This window comes from Orcinus orca, chromosome 4, assembly GCF_937001465.1.
Source record: "Orcinus orca chromosome 4, mOrcOrc1.1, whole genome shotgun sequence".
Lineage (NCBI taxonomy): Eukaryota > Metazoa > Chordata > Mammalia > Artiodactyla > Delphinidae > Orcinus > Orcinus orca.
Genome location: NC_064562.1, coordinates 24,232,564 through 24,257,667, shown reverse-complemented (window position 1 = coordinate 24,257,667; position 25,104 = coordinate 24,232,564). Strand labels below are relative to the sequence as shown.

The 25,104-nt window shown below is 39.1% G+C and overlaps 1 protein-coding gene across 11 annotated transcripts in view; it reads left to right on the top strand.

Moving 5' to 3' along the window:
* INPP4B (inositol polyphosphate-4-phosphatase type II B) overlaps positions 1-25,104 on the top strand; it is a 725,833-nt gene that overhangs the window by 664,572 nt on the left and 36,157 nt on the right. For 8 of the 11 annotated variants that reach the window (XM_049709519.1, XM_049709524.1, XM_049709523.1 and 5 more), the window contains 3 exons: positions 14,284-14,396; positions 18,176-18,330; positions 22,248-22,532. In XM_049709519.1, coding sequence (XP_049565476.1) covers positions 14,284-14,396; positions 18,176-18,330; positions 22,248-22,479 — 500 coding nt within the window. In that variant the 3' untranslated portion in view covers positions 22,480-22,532. Of the gene's footprint in view, positions 1-14,283; positions 14,397-18,175; positions 18,331-22,247; positions 22,533-25,104 lie in introns of those variants that run through there. The other 3 variants (XM_004263595.3, XM_049709522.1, XM_033402505.2) reach the window with 1 other exon arrangement.

The window sequence follows — 25,104 nt, the reverse complement described above, 5'->3', positions numbered from 1 at the left end:
CTTCCAATAACCCCCTGTTTTTTAATTGCAGAATAACAATCTAAATTGTTACAATGGCTTCTAAGCGTCCCCATAATCTGGCAAAAAAAATTGGATATTTTGACTCCACTCTCTTCTCTCTCTCTCTCTGTGTGTCTCTCCCTCTCCTTGTCCCTCCCTTCCTCCCTTGCTTCACTCTGTCCCACAATGACCTCTTGCTGTTTCTTAGGACTTTTCCATTGGCTGTTTCCTCTGCCTTAAATGCTTCCCCCCATAAGGATCGCTTACCTCCTTTAAGTCGTTCTCCAAATGTCACTTTCTCAGTAAGGCCTTTCTTGACCACCCTCTTTAAAATTGCAATCTCCGGTGCCCTGGTCCCCTTCTCACTTTATTTTTTCTCCACAGCATCTATCATGCACCTTGCTTGGTTATAACTCCTGATCAGAACATAAGCTTCATGAGGACAAGTCTCCTGTCTATTTGTTGACTTTATTTACCTATAAACAAAAGCATTGTCTGGCACATAGCTTATACTCCATAAATATTTGTTGAATGAATGGGATAGATTGGGTCATTTGTTTAGTTGGATGTTTTGAAGAATCAGAGAACAATTGGATCTTGGAAATAATCTAATCTAAAGTATTCCAAAGAACACTCTTTCTGCTAATAATTGTTGGGCAATGAAAGAATTCTATAGTCAAATGATTTTGGAATTCACGTTATCACACTGAAAGTTTTGAGAAGATCTATAGCATAGCCAGCAATCGTTTTATGTAAAGGATCAGAAAGTAACTAATTCAGATTTTGCAGGCCGTGTGATCTGTCACAACTTCTGGACTCTGCTACTGAAGTGCAAAATAAGCCATTAACAATATGTAAATTAATGAACTTGGATGAATTCTACTGAAACTGTATTTATAAAAACAGAATTGACTGGGTTTAGTTTGCAAGCCATAGTTTCCCAACCCTAATCTACACTGCCTATACTTTAATTTTGTTTAAAATAGCATTTTTATTACATTATAGGACCACCAAAAAAACCCTATAAAATATTCATTAGCATCTTGTTAAATAAGTGTTCCTCAGGTCATAGTTTAAGAAACACTGATCTAGTTTAACCCTATAATTTGTTATGAGGGGTTTAGGATCCAGGATAGATTTTGTCAAATTCACACATGCAGCTAGTGGGAGAACAGGGATATATCCTATATTTTCTGACTCCCAGTTAAGTGTTCTTTTCACTTTTATGCCGCAACTCTTCCATGGCTGTCTAAGGACTCTGATCTTCTAAATTTAAATTTTATTTTCAACTCATTGCAGAGAAACTCCGATGTACTTACCTGTTGAAATTTTTAATGTTGATGAAGATTAAGATAATTTTTTAATTTGATATGTCTTTTGAAGCACTCCTGTGTCTTTTTGAAAAGAAAAGTGATACTGAACAATACTGAATTTTAATTTTCTATGTGCATGTTAAACCACAGACATAGACTTTTAGTGTCCATTAACTTGTACTCTGAATCGCAGCAACAAATACAAACAACACTACAAGTAACAAAGGTAGACACATATACCCTCATACACACATACAAATGGCCACCTCCCTGTTCAACTCAGCATTTATCTCTGCATCTTCTGTGTTACTTCATTGCCCTCACAAATTAGATGTATCAACCCTATTGTCAAGTTTATGTGGGTAAAAACTCAGATTTCCAGCCTTTTAGTCATCCTTCCGTTTTTCTATGTTCTTTCCTTCTCACTGGGGCTCTCCTTTCTTTAGACTTCATCACTCACTGAAGATTGGCCGGACTTCCAGTAAACCCGTCTAGTTAGTATGCACAGAATAGCATGAAAACAAAAGATATGAATTCAATTGAAAGTTCACTTAGGTGAATCATTTGATGCTCTGAGTGCCTCCATGTCATTATCAGCTAAATGAGAATAATTACTACATATGTACCTGTACTTCATCTACCATTATCTCACTAGAGAAAGGAAGTTAATATTTCCAGTGTCAGTTTCCTGATAAGTTGTCACACCACACTTACGAACATTAGCGAGATGGATAAGATAATGGTTGTATGTGCTTTGAGCCTCTCAAGAGAGTTCTGCTTCTCCTGTATACACACATTGATCCAGTTAAATTTGATTGTAAAACTCTCTTTTATTTTTTTAAGTCTTTATTGAATTTGTTACAATATTGCTACTGCTTTATGTTTTGGTTTTTTGCCCACGAGGCATGTGGGATCTTAGCTCCACAACCAGGGATCAAACCTGCACCCCCTGCATTGGAAAGTGAAGTCTTAACCACTGGACCACCAGGGAAGTCCTATAAAGCTCTTTCTGTAGTTTGAACTAACCTGCCTCTCTTCCCCATTCAACAGCCTCTTTCCTTCTCAGTCTTGTCTGTAACCCTTCAAATACCTACCTATATTAATCTTAATGATTTTTTTTAACATAGTCTCTGCTTCTCTGATAATCTTTCAAAAAAAGCACATTTTTCTTTTTGGAACACCCACATAGAGATGAGCTCCTGAAATTGAAATTGGATAGGCAGCAGAGAGCAGTGGCGTGAAGCGAGATCTTAGTTCCCTGCCCAGGAATTGGACCTGGGTAACCTGGATGGAAACCAGCAATCCTAACCACTAGTCCACCAGGGGCTAGAGGCTAGGAACAAGGTTCCCCTGGCTCTTACCCCCATTGAGAAATGCATTTCTCAAGGAAGCAAAAACTGTAGAAACAGGTACAAAGTTTATTATTAGAGACATGGTACAACAAATGGGAGAGCACACAGAGAAAGTTTGTTTAGTTAAGACAGAAGCGAGGCAGAGATACACACCAGGAGAGAAAAGCTGTGGGCATCCCCCCTAATGAGGAGGAATGCAGTAAAGAGGTGGTTAAATCATTTCTATAGGGCAGTTCTTCTGGGTCTTTGTTCACCTTTGGCCAATTATCTTTTTCTTTTTCCACACCTGACCTGCCCTAGGACCTCCCCAACACGTGTGCACAACTTTTTTCACAGATGGATTCCAGCCCACAGGCCTATGGGGGGCCTGGGCATCACCTATTTTGGGGTGGTGCCCCCTCCTTTCTGACCCCCAAGAAGCCTCCAAGGTGCAGTGTCTCCCTTTGCCCCAAGGATGGGAAACACGTGGCCTCTTCATCTTTTACTCAAACAGGGTTTAGCCCCTGTCTGTCCCTGCCATGACTGTTATCTTAAAGTGTCCACAGGAAACAAAGTCCAGCCATTTTCGCTGTTCCTGTTGTAATTTCTATCTCAAAGTGCAAGCAGGAGACAGGTTGTAAATATCTAGCCTAGAGCCCACCTGTTTCCTTCCTCAGGAAGTGTAAACAGGAAGCTAGTTGTAAATTCCCAGCCTGGAGCCCATCTACCTCCTGCCTAACAAAGTCATCACTCTTTGGAACTGGCCGCACAGTGAGGAATGAGGTGGATATTAGAAATCTTAGGACTCATCTTCCCTTTTGGAAATAAATATCTAAATTTGACCTGAATTAATACCAGTCTCCTATGAATTCAGTTTCAGGATAGTACCGCATCCAGTAAACAGCCCAACAATTAAAAATAACTAAAAATTAGTTCCAACTTTCAATTAAACATCAAAGAGGAGACAACTGACAACTCATTATTTTACTTTTTAAATCCTTTTTTCCAAATGTTTAAGTCACTCATCGATTGAGCACATCACTCTCCCGGACAGTCACTATTTACTTACCATTCCACCTTTCCCAAAACCATGAGTGCAAGGCCTTCTGTTTCATTCCAATCCACCTCCCCATCCACCTTTCTTTCTTCATGCTTCCACTTCTGCAGAACAAAACTCCAGATAAAGCACAACTCTTCTCTGAAGTCAGGTAAGGGGGAAAAATTGAAGACTCAAAGATAAAATTATCTTTATCAGACACATCAGAAAAGGGAAATATGGCAACACACATAGATTAATACATTTTGTTGCTATCAACAAATTATAAATGTCTGAGAATCCTAGATGATCAAACTGGAGGTCACTTAAAGCCAATAAAAGGAGCTATATGAATGGAAAAAAAGGTAGGCCGTATAATCTTAATACCCCCTTTCTCTTCATTTTGGAGTCTTCTAAAGCAGCTTTAGTTCCATAATCATCTTCCTCTATTTTACCTCATTTATAACTTTTTAAATACCTCAGGAGTTATTTATTTTATTCTATATAGTATGAAGCATTAAAGATCTCATTCTTTTTTTAATTTTTATTTTGTATTGGAGCATAGTTGATTAACAAAGTTTGTTAGTGTACGGCAGAGTGATTCAGTTACACATATACATGTATCTATTCTTTTTCAAATTCTTTTCCCATTTAGGTTATTACAGAATATTGAGCAACATGTTGGTTATCTGTTTTAAATACAGCAGTATGTACATATCAGTCCCAAACTCCCAATCTGTCCCAACCCCCCAAGCCTTCCCTGCTGGTAACCATAAGTTCTTTTTTTTTTTTAAGATTCTTTTTTGATGTGGACCATTGTTTTTCAGTCTTTTATAGAATTTGTTACAATATTGCTTCTGTTTTATATTTCGGAGTTTTGGCCGCGAGGCATGTGGGGTCTTAGCTCCCCAACCAGGGATTGAACCCGCACCCCCTGCACTGGAAGGCGAAGTCTTAACCACTGGACTGCCAGGGAAGTCCCCGGTAGCCAGAAGTTCTTTCTCTAAGTCTGTGAGTCTGTTTCAAGATCTCATTCTTACTTGCCTCCAAGAGCCTAAAGAGGTAATCCAGAGACCATTGGAGAAAAGCCCATTCTTCTCAACTGTCTCCCCTTTTCTTTGGCCATTATTTTGGCAGTTTTGGAGTCAGTTCCTTCTGCATTATCAAAAAAAGGAGGGCCATGGAAGAGGTGAACCCTTCTTCTTTGGAGAAGGCCTTATTATGTGTCTACCTCTCTGGCCTGCCATTTGACCTTGGTATATTTCACGGGCTGCCTGGCTCTTACATGGGCAGGGAGGTGAGGTGCTGGAATGACCCCCAAAAGCTGCTTCCCTCTCAGTCCTAAACTTTGAGAAATCTATTCTTGCTTTGGTCCTCAGACTTTTGTGCGTAGTGTGTGCTCTCAACAGGTATTTTCTTGCTGTTGCTCTAAAATGCAAGAGCTTAGAAGTTGAGCTGGAAGGAGAAAAGGGGACCATCCAACTCCCCTCAGTGCTAAGGACCCAGGCCACTTAAAAGCAGGCAAAAAATAATCCAAGCAGTACAACCAGGCTAACAGGAAGACTGACCTGGGGATTTGTGTAAGGCCTCTTTCATACTCAAATTTTCTATTTTCTGTTAATAAAAATATCTCAATATCTTGAGAGCAGAACTTAAATTTTTGAGAGTCAGCTGCCCACAATCCATCTCCCAACCTTTGACATACTCTAAATTGTTTGGAGATTCTGAAATTAAATAATGAATGATTTCTTTGAAAAAATGAAAATAGGAAAAAATATTAATGGGTTATAATTCTACTCTTCTCCCTACACACCAAGTCCCATGGCCTTCAATGTGCAATAGTGAGTGAGGAAATTCTAAACAAATTGTTAACACATTACTTTTAATATATTTTGACAGTTAGTTCTAAAGTTCATCTTTTCCTTTGCTATGGGTGATGCAACCTTGAAATTTATTTAAGACGAAACAGTGAAAATGTACAGGCCAAAAATATTTTTCAGCTCTGATCAGGTTGGGAATTTGATATTTGATTTCTGACATTGCCTTTTTTGTAAATTGTAAATCAGATTTAAGTAAAGCTGGTATCAGTGGGGCTTTTTCTTTTATAATTTTCAAGATTTTACAGCCTCTGAAAGAGCATAATTTCCAATTTTAAGACATCTCAATGGCTTTCACCTAATTGCATTTGTTTGTTTGTTAGTGCATTTAACTATAATTGTTTCAGAATTAATTATATAAAAGATTTGATATTACAGGATGTAGTACTAACCAGAGTGGACTGTGAAAACTTTGTTCTTCATATGTTCATTTTATCATACTTAGAAGAACAGGTCCTTCACGTTTTTGTTTTTTTTTTACTGTAGTTCTGGTAATTTATTGCTAGGTAACAAATTATCCCATGTTTACTGATATAAAATTAGAATCATTTTATTTATGCTCACAGATTCTGTGGGTTAGTTATTCAGACAGGAAAGGGGGGAAGTTTGTCTCCACTCCAAGATATCTGAGACCTCAGTTGGAAAGAAGAATGGCTGGTATCCCTTAAGTGACTGGGAACTGGAGTCATCGGCCGGCTTCTGCACTCACATTCTGACCACTGGGCTAGGATGACTCAAAGGCTGGGCTCAGCTAAAACTGTTGACCGGAGTACCTAAATAGGACCCTCCATGTGACTTGGGCTTCTCCGAGCCTAGTACATGGATTCTTATAGGGAATATCCCAAAAGAGGGAATACAGACAGTAAAGTTCCAAGAGAATAAGGCAGAAGCTTCATAGTCATTTATGACCTGGCATCCAAAGTCACGTAGCATCACGTCTGCCATTAATCAACATGGTCACAAGCCTACCTAGCTTCCAGATGAAGGTACAAAGACTCCACCTTCTTTATAGAAGGAGTGTCAAAGAACGTGGGGCTATGTTTTAAAACCATCACTGTAGAATGGACTTGTAGACACGGTGCAGGGGAAGGGGAGGCTGGGACGAATTGAGAGAGTAGCATTGACACATCTACACTACCATGTGGAAAATAGATAGTTAGTGGGAAGCCACCGTATAGCACAGGGAGATCATCTCGGTGCTTTGTGATGACCTAGAGGCGTGGGATGGGGAGGGTGAGCGGGAGGCTCTAGAGGGAGGGGATATATGTATACATATAGTTGATTCACTTGGTGTACAGCAGAAGTTAACACAACATTATAAAACAATTATAATCCAATAAAGATGTAAAAAAAATCATAAAAAAAGAAGTGATTAATGGGATACTTTCCATAAGTACTCTTCCTTATTTGTGATTCCTCACCTCTAAAGCAACAGTACACATTTGCAATATTGCTGATCAGTGTTAAAAATGCCTGTATAACCAGGTGTTTACCTTAGAATGCTTTTGGTCGCAAGTGACAGAAACCCTGACTCCAACTGGCATCAATTAACAAAATTGAAAATTTCAGCAGTAAGACAGGCAACCAGTTAAGAGAGGGTTGGTTTAGTGGCTTAGCAGTACTGAAAAGACACTTCTCTGCCTTATTTCATGACTCTTAGTGTTGACTTTATCCTACATCTAGTTCCTTCCTGAAGAAAGTCTTGCTGGCGTGAGCAGTTATTGCCATGCTCAACTGTATGCTCAAGCAAAGAGATAAAGAGAGCTTTCCTCCCCTTCTACTTTACAGAGTCCTGAGCCTCACTCAGCTGGAACAGCATAGGTCACTTACATAACCCTGAAACAATTTCTGAGGTCAAAGTCAAGTTCTGATTGGCTTAGATTTACCTGCTCATCCCTGAATTAGTCCTGATTTCAAAGGGGGTGGAATTATACCACTTGACTTCATCCTGGGGGTGTGATTGATCCCTGTAAATGTTGTGCCTGTTCCTCACTGGGAAATAGGTGGAATAGGTGAGGGGAAGGCGGCTGTAATTTCTATTTCATCTTGGAACATTCTCTGACAACATAAAATCATTTGACCATGAAGTGACAGAGCTATTGCCTTGGCCTCATTAGCATCATAGTTCAATGAGCCGAGAGTTCACGGTCCCATTCCTGTTCATTGGTCAGCACCCTGCCTTCGAGTCAAGCCAATGTCATATTTAGAGCTGCCGTTGTTAAAGAAATCCCATTTGACAAAACAAGGAAAAAATCGCTACTACAAAGTGACTCTGAACTTGGCTGTTCTCTCCCAGCAAGGAGTGGTGGGAGAACAGTCACTGGCTTTCTGAATGTTTGGGATCATGTGTGTGCACCTGTGTCTGTATGAGAGAATATTTCTTACTTTGGATAAATTCGGACTTTTGCCTGAGAAAGTAGGCTTTCTATCTGAGGCTATGAACTCTTCTTAAGAACTGTGAATGTCTTCCTCTGTTTTTCAGAGGTGACACAGAACTGAATAATGTAGACTCTTCTGCCAAGACTTTTTTTTTTTTTTTTTTTTTTTTGCGGTACACGGGCCTCTCACTGTTGTGGCCTCTCCCATTGCGGAGCACAGGCTTCGGACGCACAGGCTCAGCGGCCATGGCTCACGGGCCCAGCCGCTCCGCGGCATGTGGGATCTTCCCGGACCGGGGCACGAACCCACGTCCCCTGCATCGACAGGCGGACTCTCAACCACTGCGCCACCAGGGAAGCCCTCTGCCAAGACTTTTATTCATGGTTTTCCACTGCAGCATGACAGGGTTATTGTCCTCACTTTGCTGTTGAGAAAATAAGGACAGAGGGTTAAGCAGCTTGCTATGACCACATGTCGAAGCAGGGACGGAGTTGGCATTAGTAATCATTTTCCTGGAATCTTGGCTCAGTGCTTTCTTCACAAAGAATTATGAAAGTTCCAAAAGGAGAAAGAGAACAGGTCATAAAATACAAGCACTTTGGAACCCATCACCCAGTCTCAGAAATGTTGTGAGAAACAAATATTTGTAGACATAAAGGAAACCCCCTTTGTACCCTTCTCTGAGAAAATCAGTATCCTGAATTTGGCATTTTGCGTTCTCATACATATTTTTCCTCTGTATGTGTGTATTCATAAAAAATATGGCAAAGGTTTGCACATTTAACTTTATATTATTGCTGTTATCTTGTATGAATCATTTTTTTTTTGCTCAACATAGTTTTTAGTATATATCCATGCTCATACATCTAGCATGTTTATTCCTTTTACCTATTATATAATATTCCATGTCATAAATATATATACATATGTATGACAGATTATCATCATTTAGATTTTTGCTGCTGTTTAATGTCATAAGCAGTAATGCACTGTATATTCTTATACCTTTTACCTTCTGATTACTTTCATGAACCCCACTGGGAAAAAAGAATACTTTTATGGAGATAAGCATAGAGATTCAATTGCTCTGTCTAAGTTCAGTCCTAAAGTAATGCAGGAGTGAGTACCAGAAGCAAGACTTATTGCCATATTTACATTTGAAGAAACTCATTCTACATCTAAAACAGTTACTGAGCAGAACCTTACGGGGCCTTCCCAGGAGACTCCTCCCCCATATCTTCTGCTTTATCTCCCCTCTGAAGTACCCAGATAACAGTATTGATGCACATTTCCTGAGTTGTTTTACAAATGCTAAAACCACCACCAAATGGAAGAAGTTACCTACTAGATGACCGTGAGCATGTAGCCCCCAGACCTACCAGCACCTAAGGGTTGATAATGTTAACCCCTGTGACACTGCCCTGTTACATCACCATCAGCCAATCAGAGAACTGTGCACGAGCTGATCACATACCCTGGGACCCCACTCCCTCACCTTGTCTTTAAAAATGCTTTGCTGAAGTCCATCAGGGAGTTTGGGCTTTTTGAGCACTAAGTAACCAGGACTCCTTGCTTGTTACCCTGCAGTAAACACTGCACTTTCCTTCACTACAGCCTGGTGTCAGTAGATTAGCTTTACTGCTCATGGGTGGGCAGACCCAAGTTTGGTTCAGTAACAAAACCAATCCATGTTCTGTGTATACCATGATTTACAGTTGCTATATCAGGATCTATCATTATATCTTGAAATCTCACCTATTTAGTCATTACTAATGCTACTTCTTTCCAGATCCAGACCTGAATTTCTGTGGCCTGCAGGACTTTTGTCAGGCTGAAAAAAAGTGGCAGCAGTCATAGTGATGGACTGAATAAACGAAGCTTTATCATTACAGAAATAGAAACAGTGGCTTGAAAATTTTAAGAACATCAATTGACTTCCTTCTAAAAATCATGCCATGGGGAGAAGGGGTGAAATTTCTATGGGACATCATTTCTGTGGATCTGAAAGCACTATCTTTATGTAGATAAAAATGAGCAAAGGATGGCCATTTGTTTGACTTATTTTAGGAACATTGTAGTCTGTTTAAAATGGCTGATTTAAAAATCTCCATGTCAACTATGAAACTAAATTATTTTGAAATATTATTATGCTTTGTTCTGAATCCTCAGAATTCTGAAGAAGCTGGTCCATTGTGTTAATACTGGAATTATTTTTTGGATCAGCAGCCAACTGTGAAGACACTGATACAGATTTGAAGGAAATTACTGGCATAGGACTTGGGAGACTGGATTTTTTTTGTGTGTGTGTGTGGTACACGGGCCTCTCACTGTTGTGGCCGCTCCCATTGCGGAGCACAGGCTCTGGACGTGCAGGCTCAGCGGCCATGGCTCACGGGCCCAGCCGCTCCGCGGCATGTGGGATCTTCCCGGACCGGGGCACGAACCCGTGTCCCCTGCATCAGCAGGCGGATTCTCAACCACTGCGCCACTAGGGAAGCCCCTTAAGAGACTGGATTTTTGACTTGACCGTCTGACTATGAACCTTGTGAAAAAGTCACCTCAGCATCTGGGACATGAGGTTGCCCTAGATCAGTGCTTTGCAAGTCTTTTATGTTGACCATATACAGGTGTTTAATCAATTTAGTGGGTTGGGGCCAACATTCAAAAAAAAGCAACATGGAATAGAACAAAATATATTCAGGGTGCAGTGAACGCACTAAGGGTAAATATTATTTCATAAAATTTTTGTTACAAAGGGATGAGTGTGCATAACTGCTATGGGACATTGTATAAAGTAAAATTCTTCTTCTGTATTGCTTTTAAAATTATTTCAAAGCCATTTTTACCAGGTAATTTAAAAAACAGTCTCGGGGACCTCTCAGATATGGTTATGTCCATAATTAAAATTCACCAGGTGCTCTCATTTTTAGGAGGAAGCCCAGATATCCCAAAATATCAGAATAGACTCTTTATAATTCTTGCCTCTAGGACTGTGCCCTCCAAGGACATGGTGAACCACAAGCTTCCTGTTTCCATAGTACTGCCTCATATGTCCATGCCTTTGTTGACATTTTTCTCTTGGCCTCAAACACTCTCTGTAGACACAAAGCATTACCTTTACTAGAAACCTTTCCATACTCAACTATTCTTCATTGAATTAGCCACTCCTTTTCTTAGGTCCCTATTATCATTTTTACTGTCTTGCGTCATAGCCCACGGTACACTTGACCGCAGTTAATAATGGTGTAAAAAATCTATCCCACCCTACCAGACCATGGAAATTTGGAGGTCAGGTCTTTGTATCATAAGAACTTGGGGTTTTTTTTTCCTTTTCTTATACATATGTACTCTGTTCTCCCTTGCTCTTAAAATAACTGTATTATTTTAAAACAATATATATTTATTGTGTCTCAAATGACATAAAAAGGCAGTTGAGGAAGGGATAGATTGGGAGTTTTGGATTGACATGTACACACTGTTATATTTAAAATAGATAACCAACAAGGACCTACTGTATAGCACAGGGAACTCTGCTCAGTATTTTGTAATACCTAAATGGGGAACGAATTTGAAAAAGAAGAGATACACATATATGTATAACTGCATTACTTTGCTGTATACCTGAAACCAACACGACATTGTTAATCAACTATACTCCAATAGTAAATAAAAAATTATTTAAAAGGCAGTTGAAAAATCACCCTCAATCCCATAACCCGAAGAGGAGCACTGTTAGTATCTAAACCGATGTCTTGCTCTGCCTGCATTCACAGAGAGAGAGAGGTAAGCATGCACACAAGTGCAGGCACACACACGCAATGTTACACCAATAAATTCCTTTATTAATATGACCAGTTTTTCCTTTCAACAATGTCAAGGACACTTTCTCTGTCAACGATATACCTGTACACAATTTTAAATAGCTGCTTGTTATTCTAAGTCATGGTTTGTTTTTGGTTTTGTTTTGGTTGCCATTTATCAACATTAAGGGCAGTGATGGCAGATCTGACTTATTCCTTGTGTGCTAAAAGTATCAGTTAGAAGGCGCCATTATTGTCCATCCTTTCTTCAATTAGCTGTAGAGTCCTGAGCTGGCTTTGCAGCTCTCTTCAAGGCATTCTACATTATGCCTCCTTCCCTTATCCTTGGGCTGTGTCCTGTTAAAATCTCTGTGTATCAGAGTCTCCTACCTAGCGAGGCAATGTCTTTAGGGAAAGCTTCTCTTTCTTAAGAGAATCATTGGGACTTCCCTGGTAGTCAAGTGCTTAAGGCTTCACGCTTCCAATGGAGGGGGCACGGGTTCGATCCCTGGTCGGGGGACTAAGATCCTACATGGTGCACAGTGTGGCTAAAAAATTTAAAAAAAAAAAAATCGTCTCTAGTTACACGGTAAAAATTTGACATTTAACAGTTTTCCCATTTAGGAACTAATAAAGTAGAATCATGCATATATTTATATGAATATTTTGAATCTCATCTCCCTAAAACAAGGTATGAATCTGGATTGTACCTGACCTTCCTCTATTCTGTGGACAGGAAATTCAAGATGATATATAATTGTTTTCAATGCTCAGTGCCATTTTACCAACCACTTCCATTCTTTGGTAGATATAGATTTCTAGTACAGTTCATTAGGATATTTCCTCTACTCTCTGGAGCTAAAGTTAAGAGCTACTCAGATATATTATTCTAATAAAATGAAACATCTGGTACAGTTTTGGAAAGTGCCAAGCTTAATTATGATGAAAGCTTATTTGTGTCATTTTTGTGTGTGTGTGTGATCTGACTCAGGAACAGATCATCTGTTTCTTCAGTGTAACTGGATAGCCTACGTATAGTCCATGTTGTTCTTATGTATTTTCTCCTGTTTTTAGCCTCAATTAAAGCTCTCGGGAGTTCTTCATCCGTCAGTTTGTGGCTTACACAGTAGAGTGTATTTTCATACTGTACGGTACTAACCCAACCACTCTCTTAGACTTTTGTTTCCATCTCTATATTCTAATCTTGAATCCTATCTCACTGAGTCTCAGGAATACTGGTGTCATAGTGTGCATTGCCTTAGGTTTTTTTTTGTTTTTTTTTTTTGTTTTTTTGCGGTACACGGGCGTCTCACTGTTGTGGCCTCTCCCGTTGTGGAGCACAGGCTCCGGACGTGCAGGCTCAGCGGCCATGGCTCACGGACTCAGCCGCTCCGCGGCATGTGGAATCCTCCCGGACCGGGACACGAACCTGCGTCCCCTGCATCGGCAGGCGGACTCCCAACCACTGCGCCACCAGGGAAGCCCTGCCTTAGGCTTTAATATAAACCATATGCCATCGATTACCCATGCTCTAGTTATGAGTGTGTAGAGATCTGAGCAATCAGTCACTTCTTGCTCCCTTCCCAATTATCTCATATAATTAACTATCGCCTCTTGCGTTGTTCCTCTTTCCATCCATACCTGTGCTCCTTAATAGCACCTGTTCTCAAACAGGATAGACTTTGCCCCCAAGGAACATTTGGCAATATCTGGAGATTTTTTTTTTTTTTTTTTTTTTTTTTTGTGGTACGCGGGCCTCTCACTGTTGTGGCCTCTCCCATTGTGGATCACAGGGTCCGGCCGCACAGGCTCAGCAGCCATGGCTCACGGGCCCAGCCGCTCCGCGGCATGTGGGATCTTCCTGGACCAGGGCACGAACCCGTGTCCCCTGCATCGGCAGGCGGACTCTCAACCACTGCGCCACCAGGGAAGCCCTGGAGATATTTTTGATTGTCACAATGGGAAGGATACTACTGGCTCCTAAAAGGTAGAGGTCAGGGATGCTGCTTAACATCCCACAATGCAGAATGTAGGCCCACTCCCTCCAACCAAGTGTTAGCCAGTCCAGAATGTCAATATTGCCTAGGTTGAGGAATCTTTCTGTGTAGAAACTGACTTCATGGGTTTTGGTTGAACTTTCCAATTCCACCTCTGAGATGTTCAGTTTGATATAGTCTCATGATTCAGACTAGCTGCTCAGTAGCCAAAAATGGAAGGTTGTATCTCATGTTTCATCCATATCCTCTACTTTGGTTGAAGTGAGGCAGCCTTTGTTATTAAAAACAGTTCCCTTCTTGGTGAGTGTTATATCACCCATTGACATTACCCCAGTTACACACAATAGGGAATGAGGGAAACTGAGGCATATTTCTAAGTAAAGAGTAAAACCGGAAGGATTAATAAGTATGATTATCCTCAGATACTCTCTACTCCAAATGGCATTTGTTGTTATGGAAATTACATTTGCAAATATATTAAGGAAAACTCCATGGGCAGCTTAATACTAATACGGTTTCCTTTTTCTTCCCCTCCTTTTTTGTTTTTCAGACATTTCACATTTTCAAGAACAAAATGATTTAAAAGGATTACTAGAAAATCTCCAGCAAAATATTCAAGCCAAAAAGAGAAAGAATGTAGAAATCATGTGGCTGGCTGCAACGGTAGGCACTCTCCTGTCAAATGGTATTCCCTGTCACCGTGATATCAGCAAGTGTTATCGGGTATCTGCTATGTAGGGTCCAGCCTCTGCACTTTGGGCTACCAGGTGTCATTCTCCATTATCCAGGAGATTAGGCATCTAGTCTATCAATACACAAGAACACAAGATAGAAGAAGATGTATTCAATGAGAAAAAATCTTACTCATTGGCTTTTCTTATAAATTTGGGATGTGTTTGAGGTTAAAATCAAGTGTCTGTGATTTTCTTGTTACTGCATGTTGCAATGTCAATAGCCCATGTCAGTCAGGGTTTTGAAGTGCTGCTCTAGAGACATATGGTTTCAACAGAAAGTGGTTATCAGATCTCTGACTCACAGCCTCAGTGAGGCTTCTGGACATATTGTTTTGTTAATGAGCTTGTAAATGCATTTGTCAATTTAGATATCGGCATAGAATTTATTACTGATGTATTGCTTTTAGGGTAATGAGCTATATTTTGTATGCTTCTTTCTCATTTAATGGCAACCTCAGGGTAGAAGATCTGCCTGCTTCCCCACCCCCCAAGATTTCTACAAGGTTGAGGGAGAAAATCATGCCTATAATTTTTAAGCTCTTATCTGGCAACCGCTCAGGTATAGCTCATATGAGTTTTGTTAAACATTCAGACCCAGAGATCCTTTCACTAGGAAGGGATCTTTTCATCAGGAAAGGCACACATTGGAGATCTTTTTGATGAACGCCACGTTTGAACTTACTGCACAGGATTGCTCGTGTAATTTGGAGTTGAGTGTAATAGATCTTCTTACATGTGCTATTCATTCTCTATCAATAGCATTTGAGACAAAGCCTTTCCCCCTACTGCCAGCGCTTCAATTATAATCTAATATTACTTACTCTCTTCTGGGAAAAAGGAATGGATAATTTACCATGAGTCTACATAAAATAATTTACCAAAAGCAAGGCAGAGGAAAGCTGCTCTAGTTTCCCTTCATGCCCTCTTGGAGCCCCAGGGAAGAACATCAAAGGTAACAATATGAAACGTTGCTTTCAGGCAGCTCATTTACACTGGTCCCACTTAGCATCATACTACATTACATGAAGGTTGTTTTTAATAGTTCTTTCTCCTGTGTCTGCTCTATATACCTTCAAAGACTACTATGGTTGCTAATTCTCACGAAAATTTCACAAAGACAGGTCGTAAGTTATTTTTGCTATATTACTAATGACATGATAGCACAAAAGTACTTTGATCATTGCCCAAGGCCATCTGACAACTTAGGAACATATACATATGTCATTATGCACATATCGTGCAGTCGTGTAAATTGACAAATGAAGGATGCACAGGTAGAACCACAAATGAATATTTTCTCTAGTACATGTAGTTTTCTCATTTGAATATATTAAAAAAAAATCCCATAAATCCTACGTTTCTGAAATTTTTTTGAAATGTATATACCAACCAAATACGGCTTACTCACAACTTACCATTGAATTCATGAATGGGTGATTACTTGCCTTGATAAATATACAGCACCCATAGTGTGCAAATTTGGCATTCTGTAGGAATATTGACTTTATTATTAATAACATGTCTATAGGGTGATACATGAGTTTCAATATCCTTTTTGTAAACTAGGGACCTTGGCATTACTCTTAAAGAAATATAGAAATTCCCTTTTACATTTTCCAAAAAGTTTTTATTTCTGTCTCTGTTTTATTATCCTCTCTTCTTTAAAACGATTAATGAAATACTGCTTTTGTTAATGTTTTACATTCTAATTGAAAAATGTAAAGCTATTTGGTTTTACCGTGAATGAATTTTAAAAAATGAAAATTTAAAAAGACCAAATACCAAATTAAGCTAATGTTAAATTAAGCTCATATAGTTCAAAAGAGTTGTGAAATACAGAAACCAAGACCCAACCTGTCTGCTTTGATGGAATTGCCCCAGCTTCTTTTTTTTTTAATAAATTTATTTATTTTATTATTTTATTTTATTTTTGGCTGCGTTGGGTCTTCATTGCTGCGCGTGGGCTTTTCTCTGGTTGCGGCGAGTGGGGACTACTCTCCGTTGCAGTGCGCGGGCCTCTCATCATAGTGGCTTCTCTTGTTGCGGAGCACAGGCTCTAGGTGCATAGGCTTCAGTAGTTGTGGCACATGGGCTCAGTAGTTGTGGCTCAGGGCTCAGTAGTTGTGGCTCGTGGGCTCTAGAGCACAGGCTCAGTAGTTGTGGCACACAGGCTTAGTTGCTCCACGGCATGTGGGATCTTCCCAGACCAGGGATTGAACCCATGTCCCCTGCATTGGCAGGCGGATTGCTGACCACTGCGGCATCAGGGAAGGCCACCCCAGATTCCTCTTGATTTTAAATTTGTAGCATGAAATATCCTTAGTAGGATAGTTGCATACAATTGTGACAATGCATTTTAAAGAATATTCATTCTTTTTAAAACTCACCTCTCATAAGTGACCATTGAGGTCTATATTTTGTTACTATAAATATAGTCAAGCCTTTGTTATTTTATATTAAAATTTTTGAAATACTATTTATTTAAATGCGTTAGTGTTTTCTACAAGAAAAAAAAAAGATTACATGTTGAAATCATGCTGTCACGTTTCTCTAGTCACTTACATTGGAGATAGTGAGAAAGTACCTAAGGGCTAATAAGGACTTGTAACTCCTAAGCTAAGTATCAGAATCACAACTAAATCATGATAAAAACCCTTGATAAACTGTATTATTATATCCTCTCTTCAAAGCAGGCAACTGTTAAGGCCTCCTCAATGGCAGATAGTAAAGCAGGCCTGTATCTCATCAGAGTAGATGTATCTTAAGTGCATGTTGACGAACATTGTTGATGCCTTACCATGGACTAGGGAAGAGAATAGAATGGAGTGATTCACCTGTTAACCGTAAAGCAATGAGACCATAAATTATTGCTACTTACAGATTCTTCTCCTGGCTTACATCAGAATAACAACAAGAAAGAATTATAGAGAGAAACAGAACAGGACAGAAGTTAAAGACTTGGTCCTTGTTAGGTAGACTTAAACCAGCATCCTGGCTCTGCTCTGCTGTGCATAAGGCACCTTACCTATCTACACCTCAATTTCCTCATCTGTAAAATGAGATTACTATACCTTCCTCCAGGGTTCATGTGCAGTTAAATTAAAAGAGCAAAATCTATATGAAATTTATTAGCATTGCACCTGGTGCACAGTAGATATGCAATTACAGTGGCCATTTTTGGTGTCCTTATTCTTATTAGTTGCATTGATGAGTGGTTTCCTTATCGGTTTCACTTGGCACCATGGGGATGTTTGAAATCTCATAACATCTCGCAGAGGTTAGTAAAGGTTATTTTAAATATATAGTAAGAAGGTATTAGCTATGTAAGATTCAAATCAAGTGGCTGATCCAGGAAATACAGATTATTTTTTTCCCCTTCACTATTAAGATATTGCTTCTGAGCTGTGATTATCATTATCCCCTGCAGCTTAGATGCCCTCTCAGAGAGCCTTGCTGCCTCTGCTGGATATTTACCATCTTATATGCCTTCAACAGCCCCACACCTCATGTACAAAGAGCTAAATAAATTAAATCTATTCCACTAGCTTTTAAAATGAAAAGGTAATATGTTTCCATTCTATAGGCAGATTGAACCAGTTAATTTTCATAAATTAACATAAATTTGGTGGGTTTAGACTAGAAGTGTCTAGAGGACTCTGACACTTTAATCTGCGAGTAAACAATAAACTGTGTATATGTCTGTTACAGATTTGTCGCAAACTAAATGGCATCCGTTTCACCTGTTGTAAAAGTGCCAAAGACAGGACGTCGATGTCAGTGACGCTTGAACAATGCTCAATCTTGAGGGATGAACACCAGTTACACAAGGACTTCTTTATCCGAGCACTGGATTGTATGAGAAGGTACCCCATATGTCTTCAACTTTTTTTCTTTTTTAAAAAATATTTTATTGAAGTATAGTTGATTTACAATATTTGTTAATTTCTGCTGTACAGCAAAGTGATTTAGTTATACATATATATTCTTTTTTATATTCCTTTTCATTATCGTTTATCACGAGATATTGCATATAGTTCCCTGTGCTATATAATAGGACCTCATTGTTTCTTTTAGGTCATTTTAAGGTTTGGGTTTTTTTTTTCCAAATATGTATTTTACTGGAGGACTAAACATTTAGTTACTTCACTGCATTTCCATGGCTTAGAGCTGATGACATGAGAGATAACATAATTTTAAGTGAATACTCATTTTAGGCAATAAAAAAAATGTGGCCAGATTTTGATCATCTGAATGGAAGATATATTTCATGAATACATTTAGACCTAAGTTGAAGGGCTCCGGTCCTTTCACATATAACACTTGAAGAGCACAGTCCCTTTTCATACAAGTCGTTATGTGTATGCACCAAATAAAACTAAGTCGTTATGCAAACAAAACAGCTATCCAAAAAATGGCAACTAACAGGTGATCTTCCCATAGCTTGCAGGGTCTTCCTATCTTTAACCTCCTTCCTAAAATTATTTTCACATCACTCATAATAAAGAAGGGATTACACGGATCCTTTAAGATTGAGAATTAATATGGTTACTCTGCTGACATTTAAAATATTCTGCCTGAAGTCATGTTTCTTGATTCATTTCCACAGTAATTAAATCTAAAGTCTAAGCCATAATGGGAAAGAAAAAGTGCCTCATTCACAACATCTGTCAGCAAGGACATACGTTAATTAAAAACTTTAGCAAACTTGTCTCTTTGCCACAAAGACCGACTCAGGAGCACAACAGGAAACATGGGACAGGCTCCCTGATCCCAGAAAGAAATGTCATGTGATGCTCTGAGAGGGCTGCTTCTTATCTGGCATGTCATTAGCTCCACTTTTCTTTTAACTGCTACACTCTTTCCATGGAGAGAGTGATGCTTGCCTGCGCTCCTTCTATGCTGTATGTTTTCCCGGCTAATGAGAGGGTTCTGAAGTCCTCTCTTTTACCCCATTTCATGTCTCTTGGCATTTTCGTTGCTCAGTGGAGTTCTACCATAATTTTTGGATAAATGTATGAGGATATCTTCAAGGCCTGACATGAGCATCTCAGCCATACGAAACATGTTTGGTTGTCATAAAAGTCTTTTTTCAATAATAAACACTCACAGGGGAAGGTTCAGAATCTGAGTATAAAATCTTCTAATGTGCATTTAAAAAGTACAAATGTCACCATGGATGGAACAAAGATGCCAGGTGAGGAGGGTAGAGCACATGATGTTACAAGCCAGAAACCCTAGAGGGCTAAAATGATTCAACCAGCATAAATTATCTGGAAGGTGAAACTGTTACTTGTTTATTTAAGGTAGGGGTAAGAGAGGACCCTTACATTAGAAAGGTAATTTTTTCCAATCCGTAAATAAAGGGCCTATCTGTCATATATATGTTGAACTATAAAACTACATATTTTGGAATAGCATAAAGGTTGTATGGACCTGACATTATATATACAACACATTTGCTAATGACATAACATTTATGAGGATTTAGTTTAGGATTGTGAAATAAAAGTAAGGCACTAGAAATTTAATCCAAAAATACTAAAGATCTTAACGTCCATATCCCCACTACTCTAGTGAAATTCAAATCTGCCAGATTTATCCTTTGGTTTTGTGTCTATGTGAGGGCTGCACAAGAGTGTGAGGGCTTGTCCATGTGTGTGTGTATGCGTGTGTGTGTGTGTGTTCGTGCGTGCATGTGTTTAAGGGAAATAGACGTGTTATTGTCCTGAATAACTGATGTCCTTTCCCTCTTTGGGTACTGTCTTACATCACAAGCCCATAGGTTTGTAAGCTCTGGCCACAGGGCAGAGCAGATGAGAGAATGCGGCTTCAGAGCCAGCTGACCTGAGTTTGAATCCAGGCCCGTGCCACTTAGCAGCCAAGAGGAAGTTAATCTCATCCTGCCTCTTAGTGCCTGAGACAAGTTAGTCAACCTGTTGGTGCCTCAGTCTTCCCTTGTGTAGAAATAGACATGCTAATAATAGTAGCCCTTCTTAGGAGTGTCTCCAGGATTAAACGAATTGATATGTGTAAAGTGATTAGATCAACGTTTGAGACACAGGGATCACTCTACGATATTTGTTAAGAAAATAAATATCAAAGGTCATGATCTTCCTGAGACAATCAAATCTAGGCAATTATGAGCCTCGTATTTCTTCTGAATATATTATGACATACGGTTTGATTCCAATACCATATATGAGAATCTTGTAAATAAGCTTTCAAATGCAATGTTTTATCTATTTAAGAAAATAAGCTCTTTAAATACCACTTTGAAACTGTGCGTGTATTTACAAATGCTGTGCTAATTATGGATGGATTGCATTCATTAAAGTAAGCCTGGATAGGTTTCTTATAAGTATTTTTTATGTTAATGTGTATTATTGTATGCCCTTACAAATAATCATAGAATTTGAGGTCAAGGAGTCACCTTAAAAATTTAGTCAAACCTGCTTCACCTTATGAATAATGAAACTGAGTTCTGCAGAGTGTTTCAGCAAAGACTACTCAGAAAATACTAGAGCCAGCACTAAAACACAGATGCCTTAGTTACATTTTTTATCCTGTGCTATACAGTAGGACCTTGTTGTTTTCCTTAGTTGTTCTTTTCTTTTTTTATAAATTTTATTTATTTATTTTTTTATACAACAGTTTCTTATTAGTTATCTGTTTTATACATATTAGTGTATATATGTCAATCCCATAATTATTTGGTTATGTATTTGACTACTTCACATCTGTTAGTTGAAACATTATGTAAGTCATATGAGTCATAAGAACCATGTACTTTTCGAAATTGGAGACTGTGTGCAAGACCAGAGTGGTCTGCCCAAATCCTGAGACCTTGAAGAACAAACTCTAGTTCTAAAATGTTAACTCTTTAATTTCTACCTTATCTATCATGTTCACTATTGTATCTGGGCATTTGAGCACAGTGTCTGGTCCAGATTGAAATAAACATAAATAGTGGTTGAATAAACAAAGAACAGTCCAAATAGGAATTCATTCTGCTGCCTTCTGTTTTTCAGAACCGTGTAGCAACTTTTTCATCCGTTTTTAAAATTGTATTTTCAGTTATGTTCTGAGATAGTAGTTCAGTTCTTACTTTTATGTCTAAGCCTTGTTTCCTAGGGTTGCACTTGGGTCTCCGTAGTTCAGTGGTCAGTCAGTGATTAGCCAGAAGTTGTGCTCAAACAGTTCAATCCAGTAAGGCTTTCAGCCTCTGCTGATATATCTGTGTATGGACTGGGAAACATGTTCAAATTCAGGAGTTTTCGTATCCATCCTGCCTTTTCTTTCCACCAGGCCCTATTAGGTCCTACTGGTCAACCCAGGATGTGTGGAAATTGATCAAAGCCCTCCATGGTTCTCTCATGTCCAGGATCTCATTGCCCATTACATTCATGGCTAGTCCACTGGTCTGGGGAGTAGCCCAAGTGGGAGTGCAGGCTCAGGCCAGCTGTGAGGTTGGCAGTCAGCATTTGTTTGCCTCCAAGGAAGCTAATGCTTCAGACTGCCTGGGAGTAGGCTTTTCTACTCTTCACTTCCAATGCACTCAGACCCTGGGGCAGCAAAGTTGCCGGTTTCCATGGCAGCCTCTCCCTGGTAGAGGTTTAGCTGAGAGGGGCGGGGTGGGAGCTGCCCCAGGTAGAAAGACCACAGACTCGCCCTCTTCTTACTTGCCAGTCAGCAGTTTTCCAAGAAGAAACTTTTCCACTTGTTGCTTGTCTTTGGCTTATTATTAGGTCCTGAAATGGTTGGTTTTGACAATATTTTTCAGTGTCATGGTTTTGGGAGGAGGAAGAGGATTTGCAGAGCTCTTTGCTCTGCCGTCTGATGGACAGTCCCAGCCTCCAGACAGTGGCTGCTTCTGGAACATTACAAAACTACGTATATTTGGACCCTGTGCAGTTTATCATTCAGGTGGATCCAGGGATCCAGAATTTTTAAGAACTTTACAAAAGTTCCAGGACACACACTGGATTAAAGAAAAAAAAAAGCTAGTGTTTTAAAGGAGTTTGATTTTTACGTTTTTAAATGTATTAAAGTTTTTTATTTTATTTGACATCAATTGCAGTTTATTTTATGTTTGAATTATTCTAACCACCTTTCAGGCTATTTACTCTGGATAGTTTTAAAAGTTCACCGGGGTTATAATATCAATGCTGTTTTTGTAGTTTTAGTTTTTTCCTTATCTATATTAAATTTTTCTACTGTATAGTGCTTCTATCTGTTAAATTTTCAAATTATTTATGGATGAGAGAAACGTTATAGATACAAAGAAATAAAGCTTCATCTACCTGCTTGTTCAGAAGTCCCCTCACCAGAGTAAGGTTCATGAGAGTGGGGACTTTTGTTATCTTGTTCACTGCTATATTTTAATTATCAGTACCTAGAATAATGCCTAGTTAGAGTAGGTTCTCAATAAATATGCAGTGAGTGAGTGAATGAATAACATAGGTTTCTAAAATGTTCAAGTCCTATAGGGAAGTTTTGTGCATACATGGGCATTTGGAAATAAGCAAATGAAATTATTGCTCAGCTGTGACATATTTATAAGCAAAAGTTCCAGAAGATGAAAGTGAAAGTTTTGGAGAGGTTTCAACTCAAATTCAAAAACAAACAGGCCACAAACAATCCACCTTAACGCACAGTCTGAATCTGTCAATGAAAACTTTAGAGACAGACGTGAAATAAAAAGGTGTTTATTTAGGGCTGCAGCCCGGGAGACACAGATTCCACAGGCGTCTGAATTGTGTTCTCCCAGACTACAAAATGGGGGAGACTTATAAAGGCAAAAGCCCACAAGGTTACAGTTAGTTACATGAGTTGTTTATCAAGAATTATAATTGGAGCTGGCAAGAGGCAGGGTGCTTGTTAAGCGAGGATTGGTTGGGATCCCAAATGGTTGCATAGTTACAATGGAAGACCTTGAGACCATAGGTTGCAGCTGGCAGGTATTGTTCTGAACACGGCTAGGGGTGTCCTTGGGTCTGGTACAGCTCAAAGGAAGTTCAGGTCCCCAGTGGTGCAGAGACTTGTCGGAGACCAGGTCCTCAGTGGCCGCCCCACTGCATTTTTGTATGCCGGAACCATGATTACTCTATCATAATTTCAACTTGTCATTATACCCTCTGTACAGTTTTTTAAAATTTCAGACTCTCTCTTTTCTTACATATCCAGTATTACTTATAGCTTCACACTTCCGACACGTGCTGCTACTTACAGTCTGTTTGACTGAAATGGCACAAGATCCTCTTCAGATGAGGAAGTTGGCAAGGAGTGGGTAGGTCTGACTCTGTAAGGAACTCTTAGCGGTTGCCTATGTCATAAGACCAAAACAATGATTCTCACAGGAGTCCCACCACAGACTAGATTCTGGGATAGAGCTGGGGTTGAGGACTGCTGGACTAACGTCTGCCTCATTTAAACCAGCCACCATTCAGGAATTGATTTTAATGGCTTTGTGGTATGACTATAAGCCTGGTATAACTATCCTTTCTTTGAGTTTTGAAGTGTATGTGTATCGCCAAATTCTCCCTTGATCATCTGTGGCAGGAATTTATGAAATGGTGGCTGAATAATCGGCAGATTTTTATTTTTAAAAAGAAAGGGAGAATGCGTCCCCGCTCTCAGTATCAGCACTCAGTTGTTTCTTATGGAATCACCATTGAATGCTAAGAGCCATCTTGTCACAATGCGTTTGCAAAAAGCATATTTAGTAGGGACTTTCAAACTTATATTTGATTAATAGGTGATTGGGATTGGATTGGAAAATAATAAAATTTGACTGGATTATAAAATGTCATGTTTTATCAAAAAATAATTGTGTCAGGAAATTTAATTGCCACTAAAAAGTAAATGAAAATGCCAGTGCACTGTTATTTTCCCTTAAGAGGAACTCTAGGATTTTGTGTATATACAGTGTAGCAGTGTGACCCATATTGCTTAGTTGTCTGTCTGTAACTTTTATTTTCCTTATGTTACATTATTCTTCCATCTGTCATTCTGTAATGGCTCCTTAAAGTTAAGATAGTTGGTATGCCATTAGCAAGACTCATCAGGGTATGCTTCGGCATACAACCTATTTACTACCCTTAAGATACAGGGCTGTAATCATTCTATTTTAGTAAATATTTAATTCACAAGAGAGGGATTAAAAGGCCCATCAGCCTTATTTTTATTATCCTGCTGAATGTCGTATTCTCAACATGAAGTTTATGTGTCGGGGAGTGTAACTTATGAAATGTTCTGCTTTATAAATAAGTGACCTTAATCAACTGATGTCAGTATAGGTTTTATTTCTCATGACTCCCTTTGTGGGATTTGTTTTTGAGTCACAAAGGTCATTTATGTCTTCCTTCTTTCCTTAGTCTTGTTTCCACTTTGGCTTTTTTTTTTTTTTTACTTTTGATTGTATTAGTTGGAGAAGAGCTCCCATTATTTCATATTATCCCCTATTTCAAATATTGATGTGAATAAGAAGCATTGCAGACATAGGTAATTGAAGCTTTCAGTTGTCTCTTGACTGTTGGAAAGGGATGTGTTTATGTAGAACAGCCCGAGCCGGAGCAGTTTCTCCATTATCACTTAGTCTTATCTCTTCCCTTGAGAGTTTCAGTGGTGTGTTTGCTGCA